The sequence below is a fragment of the Nannospalax galili genome, unplaced genomic scaffold (assembly GCF_000622305.1).
Source record: "Nannospalax galili isolate Female #2095 unplaced genomic scaffold, S.galili_v1.0 scaffold11, whole genome shotgun sequence".
In the NCBI taxonomy this organism is placed as follows: Eukaryota; Metazoa; Chordata; class Mammalia; order Rodentia; family Spalacidae; genus Nannospalax; species Nannospalax galili.
This window is the reverse complement of record NW_008330735.1, coordinates 3,652,817-3,666,992: the sequence shown is the minus strand read 5'-3', so window position 1 is coordinate 3,666,992 and position 14,176 is coordinate 3,652,817. Positions and strand designations below refer to the sequence as shown.

Below are 14,176 nucleotides of genomic sequence, written 5' to 3'. Positions count from 1 at the left end.
ACAAATCTATGGGCATAGCCTACTTTTGTTGTTTTGCTAAATGGAACCCAAACTACTTTCTGATGAGTAGAGCTATCACCAACCTGAATGAATTGCACTGGAGGAAGGGAGGGAGCTTGGGATCTCCCTTTCACTGGAAGTCTTGGGATGAAAATTTATGTCAGCTAGGCAGGGCAAGGGTAAGGGGGATTCCAGCATCCTGTGAAGCGCTGAACCAGATGCTTCCTAAGGTTTTGCCTTGCTCTGGGCTTTTACAGTACTGTGTTTTCTTTTCATCTCCCATGTCATCTTCTTTTCCCCTGGGAGTATTCAAAAGTCTGTGCAGACCTCAAGCTGATTTTTGAATCTAGCTTTGGGGCATAAATGGTCTTGGTAAGATATTCACTTGCCAAGGTAGTTGGCATAATGCCCTAGGGGAAATGTTGGACCATCTGAGAAGTCAGCGTGAATATAAGGGGTGAAGTTATTGAGTATGGAGGAAAATGGAGTGTGGGAGTCTTTCCCATGTGAATTGGTGGATGTGCCACTAGCAGAGCTGCTCATAGACATTCTTTGGGAGTAAAATTCTCTAGCTGTCTCAACTTGCCTTTATCAAACGCTCAGTTTGGGAGCAGTACTTTCCCCAGGGTTGTCTCCACTACAACTTGCCTACTGTCCTAGACATCTTATCTTTAGCTTTGGAGTTTGTGGAAAGAAGCATCTTCCTTCCACTGACTTGCAGGTGCTATTTCTCATGCTGTCCTGGGGTGTGACTCTGGCATGCTGCATGGTCTTGTCATCTCCTGCTTTGAACTTTATCCTTTAACAAGGACCCCAGTGCCTCAAGGTCAGAGCATGTGTGTTCATTTTGTACTTGTGTTTTTAGCTTACCCACTTCCCCCAACCCCTTTTCTGAATCATTATTGTACGTATCTCCCAAATATGTGCATTTCTCTTTGATAATATACCATGCTGGTGGTATGGATGAGTGAGGCGCCTCTGCATATCTGTGTGCTTTGGACTCTTCATCCCATTCCAGCTCTAAGCTGGGGGAAGTATTTTCTTTCTTTTTCTGTTCCTCCTATTTTTATGTATTGTGAATTTCACATATTAGTTCTTCTGGGAATTTAAATGTTTCTCTGGAAGAGGTGTGAAGGTCTAGAAGGAGGTTAAAGTGGCTCAAAAATTGGCTAGGGTTTCCCACAGTTTCAGAAAGTTCATTGTTAGCCCAGACTCAAGATAGGAAAGAAGTTCTGTGCCATGCGATGATTGGATGCTGTGATGTGGGTAGATTCACAGATCAGATAGGCCTGTCCACAGTGACCTCTGCTGCTTTTTGCTTACCTAATTCAAAATGTTGGCTTTGATGCCCCTCTGATAAACTGGAATGGATCCCAAGGATTTGGATGCAGTAACTGTGCCTGTAGCTTGGCAGAATCACAGAAAGAGAGGCGGGACTGTGTTTGTGTGCTCTTACTTAGATGAAAGCTGAGAAATAAAGATGCACAAATTCACATGCGTGCTGTCCATATTTTTGGTGACCTTTGGGAAAATTCCCTTCAAATGTCAGTCAGTTGAGTGCAAATGCAGCCAGTCTCATCTAGTGAGCACCAAAACGTTTGGTTGGGAACCATACCTATCCCTTTTAGACGGTGACACAGTCAGCCACAGAAGGAACACCCACTCATTCTCTGGGAAACTACTTTTAGAAGTCAGGAGATGTTGGTAGATCAGAAGCACTGAGGCTGCATGTGATAGAGTTTCAGTGAAGGAAATGAAAAAAAAAGCAACACTGAATATAATAAAAAGGGTTTATAAGCTACTGAGAAACTCTTGGTAGATTAGTAAACTTTCTCCATGGTAGCAGCATATTAATTTATAGCCTTTACAGGCGTGGAAGTTAAACCTTCTTTGGGGGATTCTAATTAGACCCTCTGTGATAAACTGCTTCCCAGCTCCCGAGTCCCTCTCTTTCTCTCTTGTTCTTTCTCATGCCTAACTTTGCTTCTTCTCTGACAAAGATAAGATAAAAAGATTACCCTTACAAGGAAGAAATTTGAGACTATCCAGGCTGGATACTGATGCCTTTATTTCCTCACTGAAATTGCAATTGTGAAAACAGATTGGGGCGGGGTGGGGAGAATAGTAAATAAAGCCTGCAGAGACAAACTGTGTCAGAATCTTGCCTTCAGGTCCCTGTGTGTGCTTCCTGCCACTTGCTAACTATCAAGGATGGGAATGTGATATAAAATAGGTTCCTTATTTAACATTTTACACTCTAACCTCCGCATTGCCTAGTTGCTTTTCTTGTGACCTTCTCTTTGTGTTTATAACTGCTGCTTTTCCTCCAGAATCCAGCAGTAAGTGGATATTCCTACAGAGAAATTAAAGGAAGCTGTCAGTGGAGAGTTAATATAGTTAAAACATCCTTAACACCACTACAAACCTCTTAAATAATTAAAACTGTGTGCTCCAAGAGTCAAATTTGCATTTCTTCACCAAGTTTATTTAGTACACTTTGTTACACTCAATTAAATGAGAATGCTCTGTTTCATTTTCTTTGCTTCCGGTTGATCACTTTGCCTTTTGGTTCTTATGGCCCTACTGTAATTTCACAGTGCTTAGGTCTCTGAAACTATACAGGTATTAATGCGTAGGCAGATATATACATAGCCATTAGAAGACATGCAATTTGTACTAAGTAGAATCTTTGCCTGAGGCATTGGAGCATTCCTGGTAACCTAAGGTCTAACCTGAATTGCAGATAATTCTTGGCGGTAAAGATGAGCTTGTCAAAGTCCTCTCACCAAGTATTTTTTTTAAAAAGCACTGTTATTTGGTATCCCTTTCCCTCCCTACAACTTGATTAGTAAATCTTTTAGCAAAAGGCAGAAGATACAGGTGTGGAATGGCTGTGGAAAGGAAATTGAGTGTGAGTGTTTTCACATCTCAGTCGGCAGAGCATGCGCAGGCTGCTCCCTGTAAATTAGTTCGTTGCTTAAGTTACGCATGTTTAAAAAGGAATAAATGAGTTATCCATTTCCTAAAGAGTGGTAGGATCGATTGAAACATGATGAGGAAGAAATAGCATCATTTTGCTTCCTCAGTTGGGGCTCAGTATCCCTAAACTTCAGTATTAATCACTACCAGTTTCCTGAACAATTTCTGACACTTTGCTTTTAATTTTCCTCCCAGGTAAGTAACACATTTTGAAATTTTCTCATGGGCTGTAGATGAGGGATGCTGGCTTCTTCATATCCCCCAAATGTCCCTTGCTTCTTTGGGCCCTTTTGTCCTTGCATTTGGATTGTTTGGGTGTGTGCACAGATGACAATAGATACGTTTGTGTGATGATGATTGCTAGGGTTCTAACGTGTTTAACTGTTGTGGGATCTGTTATGTCTACTTTAGGGTCGACCCCATCCCATATGACACTCCAAAACCAGCGGGCCACACGCGGTTTGTCTGCATCTCAGACACACACTCCAGAACAGATGGTATCCAGATGCCTTATGGGGACATCCTCCTCCACACAGGCGATTTCACCGAGCTGGGACTGCCCTCAGAGGTTAAGAAGTTTAATGACTGGTTAGGTAAGGAATGACTGCGTTCTAGCGGCCCCAATTAACCTTTCCCGGTCTAAGTGTCACTCACTGCGTCCTAATTGAATTAGAGTACTTGGAAGCCAGCTCAGCCATTTCTCGTATGATATGCTGTGGTGTCTAGCTTTAATCCAATTTTGTTAATTAAAGATGAATTTTTAGATATTTAATTTGACTGTGCATCTTTCAGCGCCTGGCCTTGGTGGCTCTGGGGCACAGGGATGGAAAGCTTTGAAACCAATCTCATCTCCCTCATTCAGCTTTAATGAGGACATTCATTGGCACACACAAGACCTAGAATCATATTTTTAATTCATTGGCTCTACAACATTTCCGAAGCATTATGATCAAAGATATACAAATGACCTAGCAGTAAGAGAGCATTTCTAAGGAACAGAGAGATATGAAAGTCCTTCTAGGAAGCACAGCCCTTCCCACAGCGCAGTGCTGCCTAGAAGCAGCTTTCCTACCAGTCCTGTGGGTTGTCCTAAGATGCTTGAAAATATCAGCTGTCCTGCCCTAAAACTCCAGAAACAGAATATAAAACCTCCCTAAACACCATGGAAGGATCCTGCAACTCTGCAAAATACTGGGTCCTGAAATAGGCAATTGGCAAATATAAGCACCGCAAGGCACTTGTGGGGTTATCTGCACTGCATTAGAAGACAGATCCGGGGATGGGGTGCAGCTGAGTCGCAGAGCACCTGCCTACCATCCATCCCTCTGCAGGCTGCTGAGATCAATGCCCAGCACCAAAGTGGAAACTTAAAACCTATAGAGTTAGTCTGTCTAAAGAGGCCAAAGAATTATATAATTATAGGCAAAAATTATTCTGGAAGAATAATGTCCTGAATAGTATGCCAACCAATAAAAATTATTCAGGAGATATAGGTGGAAACTTTAAAGTTTTGTTTCCTATCAAACTAAAGCAAAGTATGGGGAACTTCTAAGTTACTGATTAGAAAAGACAACAAGTATGTGTTAGTTGAAAAATAATGCTCATTTAAAATGTTTAAAATATTTTTAAATAAAAAAATAAGCCTCACTACGAAGTATTCTGATTTTTCATGTAGTCATGCATGCCTATGAACCTGTGTGTAATTGTTATCCGAGCGGCCATTTCCTTCATTCTTGGTTATTTTGATTTAATACCATCAATAAGACTAAACATTTGCGTAGCATTTCTGTGTTTATCCTTTTCAGTGGCAACCTGATATGTCATTGGCTGTGCTTTTTATTTAGTGATGCAGATATTTAAAAATGCATGTGAACTGAGAGTAGAGGTTCTTTTGTCAGCTAGCACTGAAATGTGTATTTTCTTATGTATATGTTTCTTTGTTTCCACTGACTTATTTCTAAGGGTGAAAGACTATGAACAAGTTAAGCCCCAAGCCAAAGGCTATGAATTTCTCTGTTTCCGTGACTTTCTGGCACCTAGCTTTCCCAAGGTAGCTGTGGGCTTCACTGGTAGGGAATCAATGTATACTGTCATGATCTTGGCTATGGATGTGGGACCCGTTAAACTCTGTGCTTTTTTAGTAGCTGCTTAGTCTTATTTAAAACAGCTATTTAGATATCATTTAACGTAGTCATCTCACTTTTACAGATGACAGAGATGCAGAGAAGTGAAATGAGTTTCTCAGTCTTCCTGTGGTGGAGTTGGGTATAATTCAGTCTTTGCCATGTTTTTATTGACTCTGTATCTTTGTTTTCCAGTATTATTTCTTTATTTTAGCCACTCTTTTGAATTTTATTTTAATTAATTAATTTTTATTTTTATGTGTATGTCTTTTACCTGCATGTATGTAAGTGTACCATGTGTGTGCAGTGCCCAAGGAGGCCAGAAAAGGGTGATGGATCCCTTGTAATTGGAGTTAAGGATAATTGTTAGCTACCAGGTGGGTGCTGGGAGCCAAACCTGAATCTTCTGCTGGAGTAACCAGTGCGCTTAACTGCTGAGTCATCTCTCCAGCCCCATAACTACTTTTAAAAAAAACTATATATGCACATGTGTCTGTGTGGGGGTGTTTACACTAGAGTACAGGTGTTTGAGGAAGTCAAAGATTTCAGATCCCCTGGAGCTAGAGTTACAGGGTGTTGTGAGCCACCCAGCTTGGGTGCTTTGGAACCAAACTCTGGTCCAATGTGATCTTAACCTGAGTCATCTCTTCTGTCTCCATTTTAACCACTCTGCCACTCTTACCTATGACCTCTTTGCTGTTAAAGTTTTGGGGGGTGGTCACTGAATCAACATAGACCTTAATAGCTATAGCCTCATGGGTCAGGGTGGTTCTTTTTTTTTTTTTTTTTTTTTTTGAGAAAGGGCACAGCACTGTGGGAGGTGTTCACGGAAATACAAGACAGGTTAGATCCTGATCATAATCTTGTAGAGCTACTGACCTTGGGCAACTGAGTTCACCTCTTTTCCCCTTGGTTTCCCTCTGCAGACTAAGGATTAATATTACCTGTCTTTCTGGATTGCTGTGCAGATTAATCAGTAAATGATTGCTGGTAGTGAGTTTTGTGGGCCATTAATAACGGAATGGGGAATGTGGTGGAACCATCAACAGATATCGAAAGGGTAAAAACAGAAGAGGTCAGAGGAATTATTTAGTAGATTAGAAGTAAACACTTGGAGATTTTATAAGGGAACATACTCCATAAATGGAAATGTGCCGTAACTAAGGAAATAAAATGATAAGGAAATAAAATGCTAAAGCCCAGCTGCACGGTCAGGTCCTTTTCTCCCTCACACCCCCCACATCTTGTGAGGCAGGAGGAAGAGGTCTCAGCATGGGGTATAGAACCAGAGACCAAAGGGAGCCCATGGGATCCCATAGAGAAAGCTGTGAATAGCTCACTGTTACCAGGGCAACTCAGTGCTCAGAGGGTGAGATGGTGTGTGATTACGCTGCCACTTGGCACAGGCGGGAACTCTCCCCTGGAAAGGGAACTTCCAGCATTCCCTGTAGGTGGCTGGCAGAACAGAGTGAGGGTCAGATCATTCTAGGGCCAATAGGACATTCAGCTCTCACTAGCTGGGGTCACATGGTTCAGTCCATTGAACTCTGACTGATTTCCATCTTTCTTCTCTAGTCTACTAACCTGATGTTTGCAAATAACCATGCCTTCTCCCATGCTCCATTACTCTTCCATTAGGCTAATCTGTTTCTGTAACAGAACAGATACTCTACAGCTGTTTGCCAATGTTATTCCCATTTTATAGATAACTTCTCCAAGGTCATTTCATAGGTAAGAAACTCCAGAGGGCTGGCAAGATGGCTCAGCAGGTGAAGGCATTTACTGCCAAATCTGACAACCCCAGTTTGATCTCCAGGTCCCACATTATGAAGAAAGAGAGCCAACTCCTTCAAGTTGTCCTCTGACCATGAGCTAATAGTGCACACATGTGAAAGATGAGTTTAAGCCTTGCCCATCGTGACTATGTACCAAGTACAAGGCCTAAGAACCCCTAACGGGCTCACTGTTGGTTCTGAGGCAATGGGTCCTCATTAGTATGCCCATATGCCATCTGGCAGGTATAACACAGAAAGTTATTATACAAGGCAAATTTATGAAATGAGCTAGCATATCCAGGAAGACAGGGCTGAAGCCAAGTATAGCTTCATATAGCTTTCTATATGATAGAAAAGTGAACCAGCATGCTGAGATTATAAGCAACTGGGCACACAAAGCACTGGATTTACTATTTTTGATGAATTGTTTAAACTCCTGAGTCTTGTCCTTTTTTGTAAAATGAGCATATATGCAGTATTAAAAATACTACGTCATGGTGGCTGTGAGGATATACTCTGGGTTCAAGCTTATGCCATTCTGGACTGCGACAGTTATGACAGAATCTAGAATCCCCTGAGGGATGGGCCTCTGAGTATGCTTGTGTGTATGTGTGTGTCGGGGCGGGGGGTATATTGTCTTGATTACCTTCATTGATGTGGGATGGCCTGGCACTTTTCCCTAAGTAGGATCCTGGACAGTTTAAACACAGAAAGGGGAGCCACATGCACTCATTTCTTTTTGCTTCTTGGATGTGGATGTCACATAACCAGCTGCTTCAAGCTCCTACTGCCTTGACTTCCCCTCCATGAGGGACTGTAGTTATGAAATGTAAGCCAAAGTAAACATTGTCTCTCTTAATTTGCTTTTGTTAGAGCATTTTGTCCCAGCGATAGAAAAGAAACCAGACAGTTTTCCACAGTTACTGCCGAGGAAGAAAAAGTCTGTGGCTCAGGTTCTTCCTTAAGTTCAGACAAGTAGGAAATGATCTCAGGTGTTGAATTGGGGTCTTTCAGATTCCAAGCCCCAATCTGGCTGATCAGACATCCCATTTCTCATCTTTTCAATCTGCCTGTCTACCTAGCTTTTGTCCTCTAGAGAACCAGCCCTGGGCTGAAGAGACAGGTGGTTTCCAGAAGCAGGGACCAAATGCAAGCTTGTGGGAAAGAGACACACATAAATCATTCTCTCCCAGTATTTAAAGAATGATAGTTAAATAATATAGACTCATATTTTAGCTCAGATATGCTGCAAGTGTGTCAGGGATAGGCAAATGCTGGTCAGCGGAACTGGAGCCCTGCCACCCAAACTCTACAACATTTTCTTTTTTCATCTTGGCAAAAAGCATCCCAGTTACAGAATTGACTTAAACTTGTTAACGACAAAGTAGCTGTCAGTTAAAATGTGATTATTTTTATTGCTTTTTCTTACATTCTGAACTCCAGTGGCTTCTAATACCACTGTCCCTGGAGGCACATTTTATAAGGCATCTTCCCATGTTCGTGTTGGCCAGGTCTTCTTCCTGCGGATGCCTGTTTGCTGATGCTCCTTACTGTTCACTTGATTTCCACTCTACGTCCTCTTGTTTTCAGAATAATTGGGCAGGGCTCTTCTTGATAGTCTATACTCTGGTGCATGCCACACCAATAGTTGTTAGTGGGTCTTATTTGATTGCATGTCTGCTTTTTCATACCCAACTTCAGTTTCTCCCATACACACGCACTTTCTTTCCATGCCTCACATGCTGCATGCTCCTTCCCACCTCTTTCCATTTGCAGATCCTGTTCCTGATTCTAGAATGGCCTTCTTCAGGAGCACTCACTCATCCTTCCTCTCAGTCTCACAGTTAGTTATCTCCTTTCACACTGTGGTCAGACATCCACACAATCTATCCTGTGGTTGATATGAAATCATTTATCTGTTTTTCACCCTGGCGGACAATGGTGTGTGCCTAACGAGGGCTTTTAATACCTGGTACCAATTAAAGGGCTTGTATCATAGTTGGTGTGCACAAAGTGCATACATAATAATCTATAATAATCTAGTCAGTAAAAACTCTTTTAACACAGCATCAGTGCCATGAACTCTTAAATATGGGTTTTGTTTGGTCTGTATTATTACTGAATACCTCTGAATTTGTTTCTCCAGGCCCCAGAGGAAGAATAATAAAGCTTCAGGGTCATCTCAGGAAGGTTATTCCTTTTGGTAGGAGCATCGTGTTAGGCATGGTTGTAATAGTGTGACTATAACCAACATCTCAGATGGTACGGACAAATCAATTTAGCCCCTTTCCCAAGACCATGTTCCTTTTCCAGAGATCTTGCTATTGGTACAGTGTTTCACAGTTGGTCTCTAGGAAAAGCCTTTATAGATTGTGATGTTTATTTTATCCTTATAATACATCTATGCATGTTCATTTCTTATAACTTAGAACACAGAGATCAATGAAAAGAAGAAAACAAAAATATCTGTGACTAGATAGAGGAAACTAATAGAGCCCTTAGAGATTGCTTTCTGTTGATACACACACACACACACACACACACACACACACACACACACACAATTTATCATGAGCAACTTTCCACATCAGTCACGATGACTTGAATATGTTTTTCTCAAAAAGAATACTTTAATTGTAAGAGTCATGTACATTAATTACAAAAAAATCAACATGTGACATGTAGGAAGTAGCAAATACACATACATGCCTACACAATTCCTTCTCCAGAGTAATTAGCATTTGGTATATACCAGCCTGGAAATAGGCCTACTTTCATTTCTGTTTTGAATACTCCTGGTAACAAGACAGCTTCACCCTCTGAGGGTTTTAATGACTTTTTGTTTTTTAACTTAACAGAGTTGTACATGTTAATTTGTAACTTAAAAACTTGGCATGCATTGTTTGTGTTGATGTGGTGCTCTGCTATACGAATGCACTCTCATGTATTAGTCAGATTCCCTGCTGGATATCTAAGGTGCCCCAGTCTTTCATTATCATAGGTACCGACTGTCATGATGAGCATCCCTCTTGCTTTCTCTTTGAGAACATCCTTAACTGCATTTGTAGGATATATACCTAGAAGTAGAGCAGTGTTTTTTTAAATGTCATGTATGTTTTAAAGGAATACTTTTTATCTTGTGTTGCCAGATTTCCCTCTAAGACTATTGTGTCTCTTTAATATTTTTGGTAGCATTTGATAGTCTTTGTCATATATTTTTTAAAGTCCTCATTGGCAGCAAATCTTTATACTTTCAATACTTTTAAGGGACTATAGACACTTTTTTTAATTTTGAAAGCCTGTATGATCCTTGTTTCAAAAAAGTAAATAATGAGAAAAAAAGTCAGAACAGGGCAAATTTCAAATTTTTTCTGGCATTCTGTCTAGAACTTGTAATGCTAACTACTCCTGCCTTTACTTCTTCACATCTCCTAAGCACCACTGAAGGACTTTCTTTTCTCCCTACAGAAAAGAGTTATGCAATTTGTGAGTCTTTTAGATAGACCTACTGAAGAGGTACACCAATTGCCTCCCCCTGCATCCCTGTTCAGCATGGAAGAAGCCAGAGTGTTCTGCATCCTGATTCCTTATCAGCAATTTGGGTAACCTCTTTAGAGGATAATGTGATAAGAATAGGAGGTAGGAATTGGCTAGGCAGTTAGGGTAAAAAGACCCCAAAGAAAAGTAGCCAGTTTCTTGGCTAAAAGTCAAAATGTCCTTGGGCCTCTTAGCAACATACTCTCTTCCAGAGGCCAAAAATGTCAAAAATATTTGGGAGCTCCTATCTAACACCTAAAAGATTTTAGGATTACCTCTTCAGAGGGGGGAATGTTAGAGTAGCAAAAAGTGCCCACCCCAAAAGAAAGAGTCCACAAAGTTGTCAAAAAAAAGTGATGGGGAGACATGGGAGGAGTTGGATGGGAGTTAGTGGGCGTGGATTTGATTAAAACACATTATATGCATGTATGAAATTCTCAATAAATTGTTTTTTTTTTATTAAAAAAAGTAAATAATTAAGCTGGGCGTGGTGACACATACCTTTAATCCCACCACTTGGGAGGCAGAGGCAGGCAGTTCTCCTTGGGTTCGAGGCCAACCTGGTCTACATAGCGAGTTCCAGGCCAGTTGGGGCTACAGGGAGACCCTGTCTCAAAAAGACCAAAAGAACAAAAAAGGTAAATAATGATACAAAAAATTTTGAGATCAACAGTACATCCTACCATCTACACATAATGACTAAGAACAAAGGTTGTGTATACTGTGGTGTGGCATGTGTGCATGTATGTGTCTCAGCATATAAAAAGGCAGTGTAGTATCAAGTAGACAGTGTGAGGACTAGGTTTAATCTGCCTATTTTTAAATCCTGCTTTAACATTGTTAATCACTTATCTCCAAATCATTTATTTGTAAAAGCAGAAATATTAATGGTTAGCATAGCTGAACTCTGAGAATTGTTGTGATATTAAATAAGATAAAGCATACTGAACACACTGAATCTTCAACTGTGACGTTTCCCAAGTGTGTCATGCCACCACCTTCCTGCCCTGTTGCTGCATCTCTCCTGTTCCTTGGAGGCAGAAGAGGGAGGGATTTGAAGACAGGAACTTCAGGGGAAGCACTAGTTCCTGGCCCCTTTTGCATGCAGAACAGAGAAAAATATGAGTACTGTTCTTCCACCAGACCACCAGAAACCTGACACTGCCCACTTTCCAAGCACATCAGACCAAACACACATGGCATCTCTCCAGATGCTAATTGACCTCTGACCCACTCAGGAGGGCCTGCATCCTTTCCTCCCCTTCGATGATCATCACCCTGTTATTTCTTCTCTTTATTCTGATCACTCACTCTTCGTTCCAGTCCCATTATCCTACTTTCAGTAGAATCATCCTTACAAATCCAGCATACCAAGCTTTGGCCAGGTTATGGAGGGCAAGTTTCAGTTAATGTTCAAAGCCTTCAGGCATGACTTACTTAAGGCTTTTGGGTTTTTTTTTCAAACAGTTAAAAATTATTAGGAAGTGGAGTTAGTGAACTGAGTGGGTTGGGCTATGCCATTTTGAATAAAAAGTGATGCAGTGATGACTGCTCACTAGAGAGGTGCCAAACATTTCCCAGAGAGAAGTGACTGGAACAGCAATGCCTCACTGGAATATTTATAGTCACATTAACTTCATAGCTACTTAATTGTCAGACCTAATAGAGAAGTAAAGCTAGGTGGCTATAGGATGGGAAATAAATAATTTTCCCCATGACTTCAACGTAGCCTGGGCCAGAATCCCCAGAGCCCAGATTCCCCGAACCTTCTTGTGGGGGGGGGGGTTAAAAATACTTATTTTTATGATTTTTAATTATGTGTGTATATGTGTATACATGTAAATGCAGGTGTCTCAGAGTTCAGCAGAGGGCACTGGGTCCCCTGGTGCTGAAGTTACAGGTGGCCATAAGCTGATTCATACGTGCACTGAGAACCAAACTCAGGTTCTCTGCATTTCTCTGTTCTTAACCACTGAGTCATCTCTCCAGTCCAATGTTGGGAGTTTAATACCCAAGAAATTTCTTTACTACCTGTTAGTATACAAGTATAGTATCTGGAATGCTGTTACTTTTAAGATTTTGATTCATAATTTGGTTTTTCTAGTTACCCTTCTAGAATTGTAATTCACTTAGTAGTGTTTCTTTCCACTTCAACCAATTTAGGGTTTCATCTTTTGTGTGTGGTGTGTGTATGTGTGTAGATGTATATTCATATGTGTCTGGACACATTGAGTATGTTCATTACAATTTTCCATTTCATTTATTAAGGCAGGGTCTCTTGCTGACCCTGGACCTCACCAATTTTGGTTAGTCTGACTAGGTAGCTTACCTTGGATATCCCCTGTCTCCATATCCCCAGTGTTGGGATGACAGGTAGCCACTATGTATGTCTGGCTTTTACCTAGTTCTGAGGATCTGAAATAGCCTTATGCTTGCTCAGTGCCTTAGTTACGTTTCTTGTTGCTATGATAAACTGACAATTGTAACTCAAGGGAAAAATGTTTATTTAGCCTACAGTTCCAGATTATAGCCTATCCTTGTGGGGAAGTCAAGGCAGCAGGAACTTGAAGCAGGTAGCATCACATCTCCAATCAAGAACAGAGAGCAGTGAATTAATGGATGCATGCTAGTGTTCAGATTGTTTTCTCTATTCTTATGCAGTTAGGATCCTCTGCCCAGGGATGGCGCCGCCCACAGTAGGCAGGTTTCCCTACTAACCAAGACAACACCCTACAGACATACCTGCAGGTTTATCTAATGTACACAATCCTTCATTGAGACTTCCTTTCCAGGTGATTCTAGATTGTTTCAAGTTGACGCTACTATCACACTTGGCAAGAGACAAGCACTTGATCCATGGAGACATCTCAGTCTGGGTTTTTCCTTCTTGATCTATAATTCCAGGATTTCAGAGGGTTCTTATTACTTGCCTTCATAGTCTATCCTTCCGATATGGCACATCCTTCATTCTTGTGTGTTACAGTGTCAGATAACAGTATTTGCTGAATCTAAGTAATGGTTGATTCATGCTTATTGTCTCTTTGTTTTTCTTTGTGTTGAAAAGGCTTTGTTCTTGAAGTTTTTTTATGGTCAGTCTAATATATTCTCAATAAAGACAAAATTAAAGAATGGTTCAATTTGGATATAGAATTAAGTTAAAATACTTCTTGGAAAGAAAATGAAGCCAAGCACAGAAAGTCAAACAGTCTCAAATGAGCAGGATTGGGTTTCATACCAAATGAAAGTCCTGTTAGTGACCTAAGGACATGGTGACAGGTCTTATGTGATCCATGTGAACTATTCCTGTGTGTTATGGGCAGCTATTTTCTTAAATTACATTAATTATAATGCCTGTAATTTATATGACACTCTTTTTTCCCCCAAAGGACTTAAAGTATCTTTGAGTATATTAGCACATTAATGCTCTGTAATGGTCCAGGGAGGTTGATATGGGCAGATGATATTAGCTCTGTCTAACCTACAGATGGATGGGGATCCAAAGAGATGGGAGGACAGCCTGGGGTCACACAGGAGCTAGTGCAAGAGCTGGACCAGAGCTAAAGTTTATTGGACCTTACTCAATAGCTCTAGCACTTGATTCTTAAAGCTAAATGCAGTCTCCCTTTCTGAGAATTTCTGGACACCACCATATCATCTCTACCTACAGGTGGGCCTGACACATAGGAACTTCACAAACTATGTATTGTGTTAAATATCAGGTGAATGGAAGCAAGCACTGCATAAATATAGTCCTTGATGTCC

The 14,176-nt window shown here is 40.9% G+C and overlaps 1 protein-coding gene across 5 annotated transcripts in view; it reads left to right on the top strand.

Moving 5' to 3' along the window:
• Positions 1-14,176, top strand: part of Mpped2 (metallophosphoesterase domain containing 2) — a 183,869-nt gene that overhangs the window by 51,977 nt on the left and 117,716 nt on the right. For 4 of the 5 annotated variants that reach the window (XM_008851248.3, XM_008851256.2, XM_029555140.1 and 1 more), the window contains one exon: positions 3,391-3,572. The exons of the other annotated variant lie outside the window; for it this stretch is intronic. In XM_008851248.3, coding sequence (XP_008849470.1) covers positions 3,391-3,572 — 182 coding nt within the window. The remainder of the gene's footprint in view (positions 1-3,390; positions 3,573-14,176) is intronic. 5 annotated transcript variants of the gene reach the window in all.